The following is a 19,779-nucleotide window of genomic DNA, read 5'->3' on the forward strand; positions in this document are numbered from 1 at the left end:
TCTAGCCATCCCTGCTTAGCCATTTTGCACTTCCTGTCGATTTCATTTTCGAGACGTTTGTATTCCTTTTTGCCTGCTTCATTTACTGCATTTTTATATTTTCTCCTTTCATCAATTAAATTCAATATTTCTTCTGTTACCCAAGGATTTCTATTAGCCCTCGTCTTTTTACCTACTTGATCCTCTGCTGCCTTCACTACTTCATCCCTCAGAGCTACCCATTCTTCTTCTACTGTATTTCTTTCCCCCATTCCTGTCAATTGTTCCCTTATGCTCTCCCTGAAACTCTCTACAACCTCTGGTTCTTTCAGTTTATCCAGGTCCCATCTCCTTAAATTCCCACCTTTTTGCAGTTTCTTCAGTTTCAATCTGCAGTTCACAACCAATAGATTGTGGTCAGAATCCACATCTGCCCCTGGAAATGTCTTACAATATAAAACCTGGTTCCTAAATCTCTGTCTCACCATTATATAATCTATCTGATACCTTTTAGTATCTCCAGGATTCTTCCAGGTATACAACCTTCTTTTATGATTCTTGAACCAAGTGTTAGCTATGATTAGGTTATGCTCTGTGCAAAATTCTACAAGGCGGCTTCATCTTTCATTTCTTCCCGCCAATCCATATTCACCTACTATGTTTCCTTCTCTCCCTTTTCCTACTGACTAATTCCAGTCACCCATGACTATTAAATTTTCGTCTCCCTTCACTACCTGAATAATTTCTTTTATCTCGTCATACATTTCATCAATTTCTTCCTCATCTGCAGAGCTAGTTGGCATATAAACTTGTACTACTGTAGTAGGCATGGGCTTTGTGTCTATCTTGGCCACAATAATGCGTTCACTATGCTGTTTGTAGTAGCTAACCCGCACTCCTATTTTTTTATTCATTATTAAACCTACTCCTGCATTACCCCTATTTGATTTTGTATTTATAACCCTGTAATCACCTGACCAAAAGTCTTGTTCCTCCTGCCACCAAACTTCACTAATTCCCACTATATCTAACTTTAACCTATCCATTTCCCTTTTTAAATTTTCTAACCTACCTGCCCGATTAACGGATCTGACATTCCACGTTCCGATCCGTAGAACGCCAGTTTTCTTTCTCCCGATAACGACGTCCTCTTGAGTAGTCCCCGCCCGGAGATCCGAATGGGGGACTATTTTACCTCCGGAATATTTTACCCAAGAGGACGCCATCATCATTTAATCATACAGTAAAGCTGCATGTCCTCGGGAAAAATTACGGCTGTAGTTTCCCCTTGCTTTCAGCCGTTCGCAGTACCAGCACAGCAAGGCCGTTTTGGTTAATGTTACAAGTACAGATCAGTCAATCATCCAGACTGTTGCCCCTGCAGCTACTGAAAAGGCTGCTGCCCCTCTTCAGGAACCACATGTTTGTCAGGCCTCTCAACAGATACCCCTCCGTTGTGGTTGCACCTACGGTACGGCCATCTGTATCGCTGAGGCACGCAAGCCTCCTCACCAACGGCAAGGTCCGTGGTTCATGGGGGAAATAAATATTACAAGCCTTAAATAATAAAATATTACCAGCTGGTATTTTTGGGATCTTTCAAAGGCATTTGATTGCATGGTCATGCTACTCTTTTAGAAGAACTTAAGTTTTATGGAACTAATGGCTTTACACACAATTGGTTTGACTCATACTTAACAAACAGAATGTGAAACATTATTATGAATAATTCAAAGAAAGTTGAAAAGAGAGAAAATTTTAGCAACTGAGAAGAAATCATGAAGGAAGCCCTAGAGTGTTCAATTTTTGGATCTTCTACAATTCCTTATATATGTTAATGACCTTCCACTTAAAATTCATCAAACAGAATTGGTACTTTTTGCAGATGATGTTGTTGTTGTAGTCTTCAGTCCAGAGACTGGTTTGATGCAGCTCTCCATGCTACTCCATCCTGTGCAACCTTCTTCATCTCTGAGTAACTACTGCAACCTACATCCCTCTGAATCTGTTTAGTGTATTCATGCCTTGGTCTCCCTCTACAATTTTTACCCTGTGTGCTTCCCTTCATTACTAAATTGATGATCCCTTGATGCCTCAGAATGTGGCTTACCAACCAGTCCCTTCTTCTAGTCAAGTTGTGCCACAAATTCCTGTTTTCTGCAATTATATTTAGTACCTCCTCATTAGTTATGTGATCTACCCATCTAATTTTCAGCATTCTTCTGTAGCACCACATTTCAAAATCTTCTATTCTCTTCTTGTTTAAACTACTTATCATCCACGTTTCACTTCCATACATGGCTACACCCCATACAAATACTTTCAGAAACAACTTCCTGACACTTAAATCTATACTCGATGTTAACAAATTTCTCTTCTTCAGAAACGCTTTCCTTGAATTGCCAGTCTACATTTTATATCCTCTCTACTTCAACCATCAGCTGTTATTTTGCTCCCCAAATAGCAAAACTCATTTACTACTTTAAGCATCTCATTTCCTAATCTAATTCCCTCAGCATCACCTGATTTAATTCGAATACATTCCACTATCCTCGTTTTGCTTTTGTTGATGTTTATCTTATATCCTCCTTTCAAGACACTGTCCATTCTGTTCAACTGCTCTTCCAGGTCCTTTGCTGTCTTTGACAGAATTACAATGTCATCAGCAAACCTCAAAGTTTTTATTTCTTCTCCATGGATTTTATTTCCTACTCCAAATTTTTCTTTTGTTTCCTTTACTGCTTATTCAATATACAGATTTGATAAATTTGGAGAGAGGCTACAACCCTGTCTCACTTCCCTCTCAAATGCTGTCTCCCTTTCATGGCCTTCGACTCTTATAACTGCCATCTGGTTTCTGCACAAATTTTAAATACCCTTTTGCTTGCTGTATTCGACCCCTGCCACCTTCAGAATTTTAAAGTGAGTATTCCAGTCAACATTGTCAAAAGTGTTCTCTAAGTCTACAAATGCTAGAAACATAAGTTTGCCTTTCCTAAATCTATCTTCTAAGGTAATTTGGAGGGACAGTTTTGCCTCATGTGTTTCTACGGAATCGAAACTGATCTTCCCTGAGGTCGGCTTCTACCAGTTTTTCCATTCGTCTGTAAAGAATTTGTGTTAGTATTTTGCAGGTGTAACTTATTAAATGTGTGATATTAGTGCTATAATAAACCCCATTAAAGAGAAAGCAGCAGAAGACATTGTTACTGACATTTTTCAAGGCATTATTAAGTTCTCTTAAAATGATTTCTCTCAAAATTTTGAGACGACACACTATATTCAGTTCTGTATAACAAATGTATAGCACATGAAGAGAAGTCAGTACACATTGTTGAATGCTCCAAATTTTTGGGTGTACCTATTGATGAAAGCTGTAATTGGAAAAACATATTACTGAGCCACTCACACAGTTAAGTTTAACTACTTTTGCTCTTCACATAATTGATAGTTTTGGAAAGAAATGAATCAACCTTCTGACATATTTTACATATTTCTACTCAGTAATGTCTAATGAAATAATTTTCTGGGGCAGCTTGTCACTTAGAAAGTACCGATTGCAAAATAGCAAACAGTATTGAACTGCTGCACCAGCACATTACATACATTTGCTAATAATATTCACCATAAGGAATGTCTGCCCCCGTAGCTGAGTGGTTAGTGGGACAGAATGTCAATCCTAAGGGCCCTGGATCGAGTCCCGTCTGGGCCGGAGATTTTCTCCAATCAGTGTCTGGGTGTTGTTGTGTCCTAATCATCATCATTTCATCCACATCGATGCGCAAGTCGCTGAAGTGGCGTCAGATCCAAAGACTTGCACCTGGCGAACGGTCTACCCAACTGGAGGCCCTAGTCACACAACAAATTGTTACCATAAGGAATCCATAATAATTTGAAAAGAATAGTGATGTCCACATGTACAACTCTAGAGGAAAAAAGACCTGTATTACACATTACTGAAGCTGTCAATGAGTCAGAAAGGAGTTCAATATGCACCAACAAAGTTTTTGATTATTTGCCCAGTAACCTAAAATGTCTTACAGGTAGCAAAACAAATATTAAATCTAATCTAAAATCATTTCTCCTGGGCAACTCCTCCTAAACCATGTATGAATTTTTATTTAAAACATCGTAGCCTGTAAAAATTTAGTTTTTAATGAAAAGTTCAGTGTTACGTTTGATATACCATTTGTGAAATACATTTTTGGTCACTATTGTTAATTTACTGTGGCTGAATATATTGCTGTCCACCAACAAAATTAACCTTCAATTTTACCAACTCTGTCTCTGTTGCAACTGTCTCTGTTGTTTCTAAGTACGGTATGCATAAAGTATGCTTTTCAATACAACACAGAATCACACCATATATTATACATTTACAGAACTTTCTTTGATGATGCTCATCTGTACAAATCATCTGCTTCAATACATAGTTGTCAGACTTAACCAAACAAACATCATCTACAGTGATCAGCCACAACATTATGACTACATATCTAGTAGCCGGTATGTCCATCTTGGCACAGGTAACAGCAGTCACGCATCATGGTATGGAAGCAGTGAGGCCTTGGTAGGTCACTGGAGGGAGTTGACATCTGCACACACAAGTCACCTAATGCCCGTAAATTGCTGGGACAGGCTGAAGAGCTCAGGTGCTACATTCAATCACATCTGAGATGTGTTCAATTGGATTCAGATCTGGAGAGTTGGGGAATCAGCACATCAATTGGAACTTGCCACTGCATTCCTTGTACAATAATAGTCACGTGACCACTTCAGTCATAGTTGCCGATGCCATGGTGTTAACATTGGCACATGCATGGGTCATCGGCTGTGCAGGCCCATCATTAGGAGTGTTTAATTCACTATGTGTTGAGACACACTTTTATTCTGCCCACACTTTTACTCTGCCCAGCATTAAATTCTAATGGTAGTTCCACCACAGTTCACCACCTGTCCTGTTTTACCAGTGTGCCCATCCTATGATGTCTGACATACGTAATGAGGGGTTGCTACCCAACTCCACGACATCTGGACATGGGTTCACCAAGTATTGAAGACACTCACCACAGCACTCCTCAAACACCAGCTAAGTCATGCAGTTTCTGAAATACTTGTGCTGAGCCTCCAGGCCATGAAAATCTGCCCTCAGTCAAACTTGGGTAGACTGCCTGCCTTCCCTATTCTACACACATTCTACACTTATTGATACTAAATGCACAACGGATGTGTCTCACTAGCAATCATTCCTCGCCAGGTGACGTTACTATTGTCCAGATGGGTTTATATTGATAGTAGGTCAGTGGTCATAATTTTCTGCCTGATAAGTGTATTCTGGCTACATAATGAGGTATCTTGAACAGAATGACATCCTCAGTGCCAATGAGCATGGATTTCGAAAACATCAATAATATGAAACCCAACTCACATTTTTCTCACATGACATACTGAAAGCTTTGGATCAATGCAGCCAGTTAGATGCAGTATTTCATGATTTCTGAAAAGCATTTGACTCAGTACTGCACCCATGTTTACTGTCAAAAGTACAATCATATGGGGTATCAAGTGAAATTTGTGACTGGATTGAGGACTTTTTGGCAGGGAGGACACAGCATGTTATCTTGGATGGGGAGCCATCATCAGCTGCAGAAGTAACTTTGAGTGCGCTCCAGGGAAGTGTGCTGGGACCCTTGCTGTTCATGTTGTATATTAATGACCTTGCAGACAATATTAACAGTAAAATCAGGCTCTTTGGGGATGATGCAGTTATCTATAATGAAATATTATCTGAAAGAAGCTGCATAAATACTCTTTAACATCTCGATGAGATTTCAACATAGCGCAGAGACTGGCAATTTGCTTTCATTGTTCAGAAATGTAAAATTTTGCACTTCACAAAATGAAAAAAACTTAGTATCCTATGACCATAATATTAATGAGTCACTATTTGAATTGGCCAGCTCATGCAAATACCTGGTTGTAACACTTTGTAAGGATGTGAAATGGAATGATCACATAGGTTCAGTCATGGGTAAAGCAGATGGTAGACTTCAGTGTATTGGTACAATAATGGGGAAGTGCAACCAGTCTACAAAGGAGATTGCTTACAAATCACTTGTGTGACCAATTCTAGGACATTGCTCAAGTGTGTGGGACCAGTACCGTAGGAGAGTCTCACAGAGATACTGAAAGAACTGAACTAGAAAACTCTTGAAGATAGAAAACAACTATCCTCCCAAAGTCTATTAACAAAGTTTCAGGAACCTCCTTTAAATTATTACTCTAGGAATATACTGGAACACCCTACATATCACTCACATAGGGATTGCAAGGATAAGATGAGAATAATTACTGCACACACAGAGGCAATTCAAACAATCATTCTTACTGCACTCTGCACATGAATGGAAAAGGAAGAAGCCCTAATAACAGGTACAATGAGACATACCCCTGCCATGCACCTCATGGTGGTTTTCAGAGTACAGATGTAGATGTGCAAGATGTCATGATTTTCTCTTCTATGGCCCGTAGTGCACTTCTACACAGGATGACGGTGCTATTGAGCAACTGCCAAATAAGCAAGTGCTGCAACTGATGGAAGGACTGCCATCATCACCCAATCTGGCATATACACTATGCCCATATCCCAACTTGTGGACAAGCACATAGAAATAAAAATTCTTCCCACAATATGTAGACTGCAGTTGGCTACTTAACTAACATGCAGATTACTTCCAAAGGTCACAATCATCATTCATTGCTCAGATAGCCACGATGAACACATCACTTTCCCTGAAGCGATGTTGTGCCACATCAAATGTAGTTGCACGAGTAGGACTTAAAATAATATGTTAATTAATGTTGACACTAATCATGCTTACATATTGTATAAACTGATTCATTACACATCATTTCAGTAAAAGTATCATTCAACTAATCTATGGAGATGCTCAGCTGACACCAGTGGCTGATGTGCAAGAGAGACGTTCTGCACAATGTTATGGTCTGCTGTTAAAAGTTCTGCTAGAAGAGTCAGCAAATATATTGCTTCCACCAAAGAATATCTCACAAAAGAACCATCAAGATAAAATTAGCCTTACCAGCAGTTACTCTTCCGGCAAAACATAAGCACCTGAAACAGAAAAACTGGGATGTGTCAGTGGTGCACAAAGTGCCCTCCATTAGACACTGCAGAGTATAGATATAGATGAAACATGAAATAGTAACCAACTAAATGTATTCAGATGATAACGCAATGCTTGATAAAATGTGTTGAGGCCGGCCGCTGGTGGCCGAGCGGTTCTGGCGCTACAGTCTGGAACCGCGCGACCGGTACGGTCACAGGTTCGAATCCTGCCTCGGGCATGGATGTGTGTGTTGTCCTTAGGTTAGTTAAGTTTAAGTAGTTCTAAGTCCTAGGGGACTTATGACCTCAGCAGTTGAGTCCCATAGTGCTCAGAGCCATTTGAACCATTTGAACCAAAATGTGTTGAGTAATACATTAAAACCTATGTATCGCATATTCCTATATTAAATTTAAGACTTACATTACAAACTGCAAGTTTGATCACTTTTGGTGTATACTTTTAATTCATTAATTGACAGATCATGGCCTGAACAAGTCACCTCTTTGTGCTTAAATGCATTTGTCAACTCTTAACTAAAAATTAAGCATTTAAAGTCTCTCCAGGAATTTGGCCAGTCTCATAGTGGGCTCTTCTAGCGACAATTGTGTGTCACCACACCATTAAGATAATTGAACAGTTATCTGTCTGCAGATCTGTCAGAACCAAGCTGATGAGCTTCTTAAACATGATCAGTGCTGACTTTCATGGAGTGGACATTCTTTTGTACCCTTAATGTCTGTTGAGCTTGCTTGAAGCTGACTTTTCTCAGTCCTTCTTCTCTAGCTGGAACTTCTAACAGCTCTTGTATAAATCCAAGGTAAGGAATATTTTGCTTTCTGAAAGTCATCTGAGACTTCATTTAACTGTGGCAAAGGGTAAACTGAATAAAGGGAGAGTTCATTTAGGCAATGGTATGTGCTACTTCATTCTGCTGCTAGCATCCATTTTCATGAGAATGATTAATAGTGGAAAGTTCCATTCGCTTGTATTTGTTACTATAACATGTTCTTCTAATGTATCTAATTTCTGTTGCAGGACTTATTTCTGTTTGTATGGAATCCAATTGGGCCATGACCAAATTTCTCATCCCTCTGATTTTAGTAACAATTTTACTTCAGGCATTAAACTATTAGTGTGTCATAGTTTATATCCTGGCAGATGGAACATGTCACTATGTGGTTGTTGTGGTCTTCAGTCCAGAGACTGGTTTGATGCAGCTCTCCATGCTACTCCATCCTGTGCAACCTTCTTCATCTCTGAGTAACTACTACAACCTACATCCCTCTGAATCTGTTTAGTGTATTCATGCCTTGGTCTCCCTCTACAATTTTTACCCTGTGTGCTTCCCTTCATTACTAAATTGATGATCCCTTGATGCCTCAGAATGTGGCCTAGCAACCGATCCCTTCTTCTAGTCAAGTTGTGCCACAAATTCCTGTTTTCCGCAATTATATTTAGTACCTCCTCATTAGTTATGTGATCTACCCATCTAATTTTCAGCATTCTTCTGTAGCACCACATTTCAAAATCCTCTATTCGCTTCTTGTTTAAACTACTTATCATCCACATTTCACTTCCATACATGGCTACACTCCATACAAATACTTTCAGAAACAACTTCCTGACACTTAAATCTGTACTCGATGTTAACAAATTTCTCTTCTTCAGAAATGCTTTCCTTGAATTGCCAGTCTACATTTTATATCCTCTCTACTTCAACCACCAGCAGTTATTTTGCTCCCCAAATAGCGAAACTCATTTACTACTTTAAGAGTCTCATTTCCTAATCTAATTCCCTCAGCATCACCTGATTTAATTCGACTACATTCCATTCCATGCTCCTTTCAAGACACTGTCCATTCCATTCAGCTGCTCTTCCAGGTCCTTTGCTGTCTCTAACAGAATTACAATGTCATCGGCAAACCTCAAAGTTTTTATTTCTTCTCCATGATTTTTATTTCCTACTCCGAATTTTTCTTTCGTTTCCTTTACTGCTTGCTCAATATACAGATTGAATAACATCAGGGATAGGCTACAACCCTGTCTCACTCCCTCCCAACCACTGCTTCCGTTTCATGCCCCTCTTCTCTTATAACTGCCATCTGGTTTCTGTACAAATTGTAAATAGCCTTTCGCTCCCTGTATTTTACCCCTGCCACCTTCAGAATTTGAAAGACAGTATTCCAATCAACATTGTCAAAAGCTTTCTCTAAGTCTACAAATGCTAGAAATGTAGGTTTGCGTTTCCTTAATCTATTTTCTAAGATAAGTCATAGGGTCAGTATTGCCTCACGTGTTCCAACATTTCTACGGAATCCAAATTAATGTTCCCCGAGGTCGGCTTCTACCAGTTTTTCCATTTGTCTGTAAAGTATTCGTATTTTGCAGCCATGGCTTATTAAACTGATAGTTCGGTAATTTTCACATCTGTCAACACCTGCTTTCTTTGGGATTGGAATTATTATATTCTTCTTGAAGTTTGAGGGTATTTCACCTCTCTCATACATCTTGCTCACCAGATGGTAGAGTTTTGTCCAAAGGCTATCAGTAGTTCTCATGGAATGTTGTCTACTCCTGGGGCCTTGTTTCGACTTAGGTCTTTCAGAGCTCTGTCAAACTCTTTACGCAGTATCATATCTCCCATTTCATCTTTATCTACATCCTCTTCCATTTCCATAATATTGTCCTCAAGAACATCACCTACATATAGACCCTCTATATACTCCATCCACCTTTCTGCTTTCCCATCTTTGCTTAGAACTGGGCTTTCATTTTCAGCTCTTGGTATTCATGCAAGTGGTTCTCTTTTCTCCAAAGGTCTCTTTAATTTTCCTGTAGGCAGTATCTATCTTACCCCTAGTGATATACACCTCTACATGCTTACATTTGTCCTCTAGCCATCCCTGCTTAGCCATTTTGCACTTCCTGTCAATCTCATTTTTGAGACACTTGTATTCCTTTTTGCCTGCTTCATTTACCACATTTTTGTATTTTCTCCTTTCATCAATTAAATTCAATATCTCTTCTGTTACCTAAGGATTTCTATTAGCCTTCATCTTTTTACCTACTTGATCCTGTGTTGCCTTCACTATTTTGTCTCTCAAAGCTACCCATTCTTCTACTGTATTTCTTTCCCCCATTCTTGTCAATCGTTCCCTAATGCTCGCCCTGAAACTCTCTACAACCTCTGGTTCTGTCAGTTTATCCAGGTCCCATCTCCTTAAATTCCCACCTTTCTGCAGTTTCTTCAGTTTCAATCTACAGTTCATAACCAATAGATTGTGGTCAGAATCCACATCTGCCCCTGGAAATGTCTTACAATTTAAAACCTGGTTCCTAAATCTCTGTCTTATCATTATATAATCTATCTGAAACCTTCCAGTATTTCCAGGCTTCTCCCATGCATACAACCTTCTTTCATGATTCTTGAACCAGGTGTTAGCTATGATTAAGTTATGCTGTGTGCAAAATTCTACCAGGCGACTTCCTCTTTCATGTCTTAGCCCCGATCCATATTCACCTACTATGTTTCCTTCTCTTCCTTTCCCTACAATCGAATTCCAATCACCTGTGACTATTAAATTATTGTCTCCCTTCACTATCTGAATAATTTCTTTTATCGCATCATACCTTTCATCAATCTCTTCGTCAACTGTGGAGCTAATTGGCATATAAACTTGTACTATTGTGGTAGGCGTGGGCTTCGTATCTATCTTGGCCACAATAGTGTGTTCACTATGGTGTTTGTAGTAGCTTACCCACATTCCTATTTTTTTATTCATTATTAAACCTTCTCCAGCATTACCCCTATTTGATTTTCCATTTATAACCCTGTATTCACCTGATCAGAAGTCTTGTTCCTCCTGCCACCGAACTTCACTAATTCCACTATATCTAACTTTAACCTATCCATTTCCCTTTTTAAATTTTCTAACCTACCTGCCCGATTACGGGATCTGACATTCCACGCTCCGACCCATAGAATGCCAGTTTTCTTTTTCCTGATAACAACATTGTGCTGAGTAGTCCCCGCCCGGAGATCTGAATGGGGGACAATTTTATCTCTGTAATATTTTATCCAAGAGGACGCCATCATCATTTAACCATACAGTAAATCGGCATGGTCTCAGGAAAAATCATGGCTGTAGTTTCCCCTTGCTTTCAGCTGTTCGCAGCACCAGCACAGCAAGGTCGTTTTGGTTAGTGTAACATGGCCAGATCAATCAAGCATCCAGACTGTTGCCCCTGCAACTACTGATAAGGCTCCTGCCCCTCTCCAGGAACCACACGTTTGTCTGGGCTCTCAACAGATACCCCTCCATTGTGGTTGCACCTACAGTACGGCTACCTGTATCGCTGAGGCATGCAAGCCTCCCCACCAACGGCAAGGTCCATGGTTCATGGGGGGGGGGGGGGGGGGGGGGGGGGGGGGAGAGGGTCACTATGTATCATATATAAAATTCAAATGTCTCATCTGGAAATTCTCTTTTAATTTACTCTCTTTTAATTTGTAATTTTCTCTATTTACAGATTGACCTCTGGCAATGCAACATAATGAGGAAAAAAAATTTGCACAAATCTTTTTGTGTCTTTCAGAAATGATAATGAAAAATGACACAATAGGATGTATGATCCACAGGAAAATTTGTATGTGGCAAGTCGAGGACAGGGCAGCCTGCTCCAGAGTATGTTACTTGTATTTTACTGGCATCAGCCTCACCTCTACTGTAAACATCAGACAATCCATGGAAATAAACTTGCTCATTGTATTTGACATGCTCATTACACACATTCTCTGTTCTGTAGTCACCAAGCTTTGTCTCAATTTCTGTCTTGGTACTATAACCTCTTTTAGATCTTTAGCATCAACTTTTACTTGTAGTGTTCTTTATTGATGAGAGTCTGTTCTGATTCTCAGCATCTTTACTTATTTTACAATTCCTGGACTGTTCTGTGTTGACGTGCCACATACAGATTTTCCTGTGGACCCTACAGCTTACTCTGTACCTTTTCACTTTTGTTTCAGAAAGGCTCAAAAATATTTGTGCAACCCTTTTTCTCAATCTGTTTGTATGGAAGTACACTTATCCTTTATCATTATAAATCAATAGCATAATTTATCACAGCTCTGTGTTTTGTGAAGAATTCATGATCAACCAAACTGTCAAACAGAAGATCTAAAGGTCTCCTGATAACGTGGAACCATTGCCAAACTTGCAAATCCTTAATGATTTGCATCAAAATGGTCACTATCTTCTCTGTTTTTCAATTACCCAAGTCCTAATACTTTCTGATGGATTGCATTTTCATGGATTCATTTGAATTCCCAGTCAAGTCAGACTTATTAGCTTGCCACTTTCTATTGAGCCTGCATTGTATTCCATTTTCGTTCGTGGCTCCTGTATTTGATATACTCATTTTTAATCTAGTTGTCATCTTTCCAAATCTTTCCCTCTGAGACATAATGCAACTGCCTGATTACGCATCAGCTTAGTTTCCCACTGCATTATTCGAGTGCTATGCCAGCAACTTGCACTCATTGTAGTCTATAATGTAATGCCCAGCTACTTGCATTTGAAAAATGTCACCACTTTAGCCTGCCTGCAGGGTCCTCTGTGTACCAGTAGATTACACATTGTGCAATTTGCAAGTCATGACCAACCTGTCTCTACAGCTGCCTTAAAAATTGCTATGTTGTATTTTCATAGTTTTTATGGATAAAAAAATAGGAGTGCGGGTTAGCTACTACAAACAGCATAGTGAACACATTATTGTAGCCAAGATAGACACAAAGCCCATGCCTACTGCAATAGTACAAGTTTATATGCCAGCTAGCTCTGCAGATGATGAAGAAATAGATGAAATGTATGACGAGATAAAAGAAATTATTCAGGTAGTGAAGGGAGATGAAAATTTAATAGTCATAGGTGACTGGAATTCGTCAGTAGGAAAAGGGAGAGAAGGAAACATAGTAGGTGAATATGGATTGGGGCTAAGAAATGAAAGAGGAAGCCGCCTTGTAGAATTTTGCACAGAGCATGACTTAATCATAGCTAACACTTGGTTCAAGAATCATAAAAGAAGGTTGTATACCTGGAAGAATCCTGGAGATACTAAAAGGTATCAGATAGATTATATAATGGTAAGACAGAGATTTAGGAACCAGGTTTTAATTTGTAAGACATTTCCAGGGGCAGATGTGGACTCTGACCACAATCTATTGGTTATGAACTGCAGATTGAAACTGAAGAAACTGCAAAAAGGTGGGAATTTAAGGAGATGGGACCTGGATAAACTGAAAGAACCAGAGGTTGTAGAGAGTTTCAGGGAGAGCATAAGGGAACAATTGACAGGAATGGGGGAAAGAAATACAGTAGAAGAAGAATGGGTAGCTCTGAGGGATGAAGTAGTGAAGGCAGCAGAGGATCAAGTAGGTAAAAAGACGAGGGCTAATAGAAATCCTTGGGTAACAGAAGAAATATTGAATTTAATTGATGAAAGGAGAAAATATAAAAATGCAGTAAATGAAGCAGGCAAAAAGGAATACAAACGTCTCAAAAATGAGATTGACAGGAAGTGCAAAATGGCTAAGCAGGGATGGCTAGAGGACAAATGTAAGGATGTAGAGGCTTGTCTCACTAGGGGTAAGATAGATACTGCCTACAGGAAAATTAAAGAGACCTTTGGAGAGAAGAGAACCACTTGTATGAATATCAAGTGCTCAGATGGCAACCCAGTTCTAAGCAAAGAAGGGAAGGCAGAAAGGTGGAAGGAGTATATAGAGGGTTTATACAAGGGTGATGTACTTGAGGAAAATATTATGGAAATGGAAGAAGATGTAGATGAAGACGAAATGGGAGATAAGATACTGCGTGAAGAGTTTGACAGAGCACTGAAAGACCTGAGTCGAAAGAGGCCCCAGGAGTAGACAACATTCCATTAGAACTACTGATGGCCTTGGGAGAGCCAGTCATGACAAAACTCTACCATCTGGTGAGCAAGATGTATGAGACAGGCGAAATACCCTCAGACTTCAAGAAGAATATAATATTTCCAATCCCAAAGAAAGCAGGTGTTGACAGATGTGAAAATTACCGAACTATCAGTTTAATAAGTCATGGCTGCAAAATACTAACGCGAATTCTTTACAGACGAATGGAAAAACTGGTAGAAGCAGACCTCGGGGAAGATCAGTTTGGATTCCGTGGAAATGTTGGAACACATGAGGCAATACTAACCTTACAACTTATCTTAGAAGAAAGATTAAGAAAAGGCAAACCTACATTTCTAGCATTTGTAGACTTAGAGAAAGCTTTTGACAATGTTAACTGGAATACTCTCTTTCAAATTCTGAAGGTGGCAGGGGTAAAATATAGGGAGCGAAAGGCTATTTACAATTTGTACAGAAACCAGGTGGCAGTTATAAGAGTCGAGGGTCATGAAAGGGAAGCAGTGGTTGGGAAAGGAGTGAGACAGGGTTGTAGCCTCTCCCCGATGTTATTCAATCTGTATATTGAGCAAGCAGTAAAGGAAACAAAAGAAAAATTCAGAGTAGGTATTAAAAATCATGGAGAAGGAGTAAAAATTTGACGTTCGCCGATGACATTGTAATTCTGTCAGAGACAGCAAAAGACTTGGAAGAGCAGTTGAACAGAATGGACAGTGTCTTGAAAGGAGGATATAAGATGAACATCAACAAAAGCAAAACGAGGATAATGGAATGTAGTCAAATTAAATCGGGTGATGCTGAGGGAATTAGATTAGGAAATGAGACACTTAAAGTAGTAAAGGAGTTTTGCTATTTAGGGAGTAAAATAACTGATGATGGTCGAAGTAGAGAGGATATAAAATGCAGACTGGCAATGGCAAGGAAATCGTTTCTGAAGAAGAGAAATTTGTTAACGTTGAGTATAGATTTAAGTGTCAAGAAGTCTTTTCTGAAAGTATTTGTATGGAGTATAGCCATGTATGGAAGTGAAACATGGACGATAACTAGTTTGGACAAGAAGAGAATAGAAGCTTTCGAAATGTGGTGCTACAGAAGAATGCTGAAGATAAGGTGGGTAGATCACGAAACTAATGAGGAGGTATTGAATAGGATTGGGGAGAAGAGAAGTTTGTGGCACAACTTGACCAGAAGAAGGGATCGGTTGGTAGGACAGGTTTTGAGGCATCAAGGGATCACAAATTTAGCATTGGAGGGCAGTGTGGAGGGTAAAAATCGTAGAGGGAGACCAAGAGATGAATACACTAAGCCGATTCAGAAGGATGTAGGTTGCAGTAGGTACTGGGAGATGAAGAAGCTTGCACAGGATAGAGTAGCATGGAGAGCTGCATCAAACCACTCTCAGGACTGAAGACCACAACAACAACAACATGGACTTTCTTGGTATGGTATTGAACTTGCTGACTTCTAACATTTTTTTATTCTTATTGACACTCATGCTATAATGTTGTATTTCCACTTTTTAATAGCATCTTTTCCTTGCAGAAACTGTGACACTCTCTTCTTCTACAGTCATCTCTATAATTTTGGCTAACATTAATTCTTCACCCTGAGAGTGAACTATCATTTTTGTTCTGCCATCAGAGAGGTACCCTGAATAAATATTGCACTGCTTAATTTTCATAACATGCTGTCAGTTCTATTTCTGTCATTATATCCCATATTGCTATCCCAGAATGATGCTTAAGAGTTCCATTCCACAATGAGCTTGTCTTACTCCTGCTGGCCTTTGAAATCTTGCATGTTATTTTAGCTTCACAATTGTCAACTAAAATTGCCCATCCATTCTTCTAACAAGGGAACCTCCCCATCGCACCCCCCTCAGATTTAGTTATAAGTTGGCACAGTGGATAGGCCTTGAAAAACTGAACACAGATCAATCGAGAAAACAGGAAGAAGTTGTGTGAAACTATGAAAAAATGAGCAAAATATACAAACTGAGTAGTCCATGCGAAGATAGGCAACATGAAGGATAATGTGAACTCAGGAGCGCCGTGGTTCCGTGGTTAGCGTGAGCAGCTGCGGAACGAGAGGTCCTTGGTTCAAGTCTCCCCTCAAGTGAAAAGTTTTTCTTTATTTTTGCAAAGTTATGATCTGTCCATTCGTTCTTTGACATCTCTGTTCACTGTAATAAGTTTAGTGTCTGTGTTTTGCATCCGCACCGCAAAACCGTGCGATTAGTAGACGAAAGGACGAGCCTCTTCAATGGGAACCGAAAACATTTGATTGCAAGGTCATAGGTCAACCGATTCCTCCACAGGAAAACATGTCTGATATATTCTATATGACACTGGTGAGGGCATGTGCGTCACATGACAGGAATATGTTGTCGACCCACCTAACTTGTACTCTTGGCGAATGGGTAAAAAGATTCTTCTACATTTCCTGATTTAGGTTTTCTTGTGGATGTGAGAATTACTCCCAAAAAAGTGATGAAAGCGTAAGAATTTGTCACATAAACTGCAACAAATGAATCAAACAGTTTCACAGTCGCACACTTTTCCCTGTGCTCTGTCAAAACATATGTTTTTAACATTTTAAAATTGTTCCGTGTGTAGACCGTCAAATCCTGCATATGTCCAAGCAAATCTGAACATGTCGTGGAATTTTGGAGGGCAAAGTTGATTATGTGTGAGTGCCTGAACTTTGATAATTGTCTGAAAATAAAAAATAAAATTTTACCCTCGAAGGAAGACTTGAACCAAGGACCTCTCGTTCCGCAGCTGCTCACGCTAACCACGGACCACGGCGCTCCTGAGCTCAGATTATCCTTGATGTTGCCTATCTTTGCATGGACTACTCAGTTTGTATATTTTGCTTATTTTTTTCATAGTTCCACACAACTTCTTCCTGTTTTCTTGATTGATCTGTGTTCATTTTTTCAAGGCCTATCCACTGTGCCAACTTATAACTAAATCTGAGGGGGGTGCGATGGGGAGGTTCCCTTGTAAGTAGGCAATAAATCCATCAGTAGTAATATACTGCAGGCTGAAGCCAATATTCTAGTCTTCACAAACTTCAGTGGTGTCTCCTGCTGTACTGAAGCAACAAATTTAAAGGCAGTTTCACAGTTATGTAGAAATTCACTTACATCTGCTTTATTACTACCAAAAGCTGGCTGATAAACTGATGTGCTGCCTACTGGTGATGATTACTGTGCATTGCTGCTACCCATAGTACCTTCCATTTCAGTTTCATTTGCTGCTTCTTTCTCCTTCACTCTGCTGCAGTTGCTGCCCTGCCTCATTGGCTGCCCACCCCATTCTGTCCACAACATTGCTACCTTGGCCAGTTGCAGACATGTCAGGTTCCATCTGACTTGTGCAGTGGCCTGTTTGCTGTTCCGTTTGACTTGTGCGAGCCTGTTTGCCTTCTTCACCATTCTTCGTGTCTGTCTGTCTCTCTCTCTCTCTCTCTCTCTCTCTCTCTCTCTCTCTCTCTCTCCTTCTTGTTTGTCTAGTGTCTTGCAGAAGGAATGTCAAAGCTGGGCTATTACAGCTTCACATCAGACTCAATAAGTCCTAAGTTCAGGGGCTCTGCACTTATTCTGCTATTCATATTAGTGACACCAAGATAATTTGTACCTCACGCTTGGCACAAAAAATTAAGAATTGACTGTTGTGTCTGTAGGTAGTCTGGACATTAAGTAACAGATGTTCATATCAGAGGAAAATGGGAAAGCTAACTGACTGCCATTTTTTCTTTTGTAAATATGGAACTTGGTGAGTTACAAATTCTGATAAAATTATTGAAGAATAACTCCTCACTTCTGTGGTGCTAAGAAAACTATGTCAACTATGTGACCAGAAGTCAGCACTATGTCTGACAACATATGAAAGCTAAGAAGACTGCAAGACATCTCCGAATGTGTTCAGAATCTAAGTACACAGTTGAGCAGATGGTATGCATACTAACTTCAAGAGTTACAGCTACCTTGGATTTCCTTTTCTGGTTAAATTAAACTGTCATGCTTGTCATACATCTGGTACTAACTGAACAGTGTCACTCTGCCCTAGCATTCCCACAGTGTATACTGGGCCAAAACACACAAGCAACCCCAGTATTATCTTTGTCTGCTGTGTATGTGTGTGAACATAACAAGATTTAGATAATGATAATAATATAATAGTCACTGTCAATAATTTTTTGACCCTTTCGTATATTAAATATACCTTTCTGCCCATTTTTAAGTAGCAGTATTTCTGCGTATATAATCAACAACACTTTTCCACTAAAAGCCATGACATTTATAGAATCTAAGCAGTTTCAGTTTTGTTGCTGTACAAACATTGTGGTCTTCTTTTTAATGCAACTGAAAAATATTCTCTCTACATCAGACAACTGTTACATATTTATATTATGGGCTCTCCTACTCATTATTGATAGCGTGTTTTTACCAAGCAATTAACACAGGAAATTCTCATAATAGTCTAAAGGTTTATCACATCATTAATGCTTAGAAATGTTTCCAATCTGCCAACTAGTAACTGCAATCATTCAACACTCATAATACCCACATTAACATGTTTAAACAAACAACAGAAAATCTACGCTGGAATAACGACAATATTATGGAAAGGAAAGATTGCTACTCACCATATAGAGGAGATACTGGATCACAATGAAAAGAATGCCATACACTTTTTGGTCAAAACATCTTTTTTTATAAAGTAGACAACACACACATTCATGCAAGCACAAGTCAAAGACAAAGACAAAGACAGTGGTCATATGTGTGTGAGTTGTACTTGTGTGAATGTGTGTGTATGTTGTCTACTTATAAAAAGGGCTTTTGTCCAAAACCTCAACTTGTATGGCCATCCTTTTGTTGTGTCTATCTGCAACTTAACATCTCATCTATATGGAAATTAACAGGTCTTTATACGTTATGATATAGTTTATATAAAGAAAATCCTGATTTCTCTTTTTTTTTTCAGCGTGTTCCAGAGATGTCTACAAAAAGCTGGAGAGAAGCAGCAAGTATTATGATAGCTGCACGAACTTCATTCCAGCAAATCCCTAAATCCACTGCCAACTACAAGATCCTTATGCTAAAAAGGGGTAAGACCAGTCCTTTCATGCCAGGAAGTTATGTGTTTCCTGGTGGAGTAGCAGAGTCTTCAGATGGTTCTAAGGAGTGGTTGCAGTTGTATAAAGACAATGGATACACCATCACAGAAGAAAATGCAGGAGGTAGAACACAAAACATGAACATTTCGCAATATATCCCCGAGATTCTGCCACTAAAGATTGCAGCTATCAGAGAAACATTTGAAGAAGCAGGAATTCTTTTGTGCAAAAATAAGCATGTCCATTTTCAGTCTCCAGTGTCATACTGGGCTTCATATATTTCAAGCTATGAAACAGAAACCTGGCAGAATAAGGTGAAAAAAGATCCAAGTCAGTTTTTGGACCTGTGTAAACATTTTGAATGTGTTCCAGATATTTGGGCACTTCATCTGTGGAGCAACTGGCTCACACCAACACACAATACACGAAGATTTAATACAACCTTTTTCTTAGCAGTCTTAGACCAGATGCCTCCAGCAATATGTGATAAAACTGAAATGGATGAAATGCAGGTATTTTATATATATTTTTTACTGCTGTAACTTATAGTGTCTGAATTTATTTCCAAAGAGCAGCATAAAGTATTTGCCTGTTCTT

The 19,779-nt window shown here is 39.3% G+C and overlaps 1 protein-coding gene across 9 annotated transcripts in view; it reads left to right on the forward strand.

The window, feature by feature from the left end:
* LOC126263090 (acyl-coenzyme A diphosphatase NUDT19) overlaps positions 1–19,779 on the forward strand; it is a 118,609-nt gene that overhangs the window by 67,022 nt on the left and 31,808 nt on the right. For all 9 annotated transcript variants that reach the window (XM_049960101.1, XM_049960095.1, XM_049960102.1 and 6 more), the window contains one exon: positions 19,050–19,694. In XM_049960101.1, the coding sequence (XP_049816058.1) occupies positions 19,062–19,694 (633 nt within the window). In that variant the 5' untranslated portion in view covers positions 19,050–19,061. The remainder of the gene's footprint in view (positions 1–19,049; positions 19,695–19,779) is intronic.

The sequence above is a fragment of the Schistocerca nitens genome, chromosome 6 (assembly GCF_023898315.1).
Source record: "Schistocerca nitens isolate TAMUIC-IGC-003100 chromosome 6, iqSchNite1.1, whole genome shotgun sequence".
Taxonomy (NCBI): Eukaryota; Metazoa; Arthropoda; class Insecta; order Orthoptera; family Acrididae; genus Schistocerca; species Schistocerca nitens.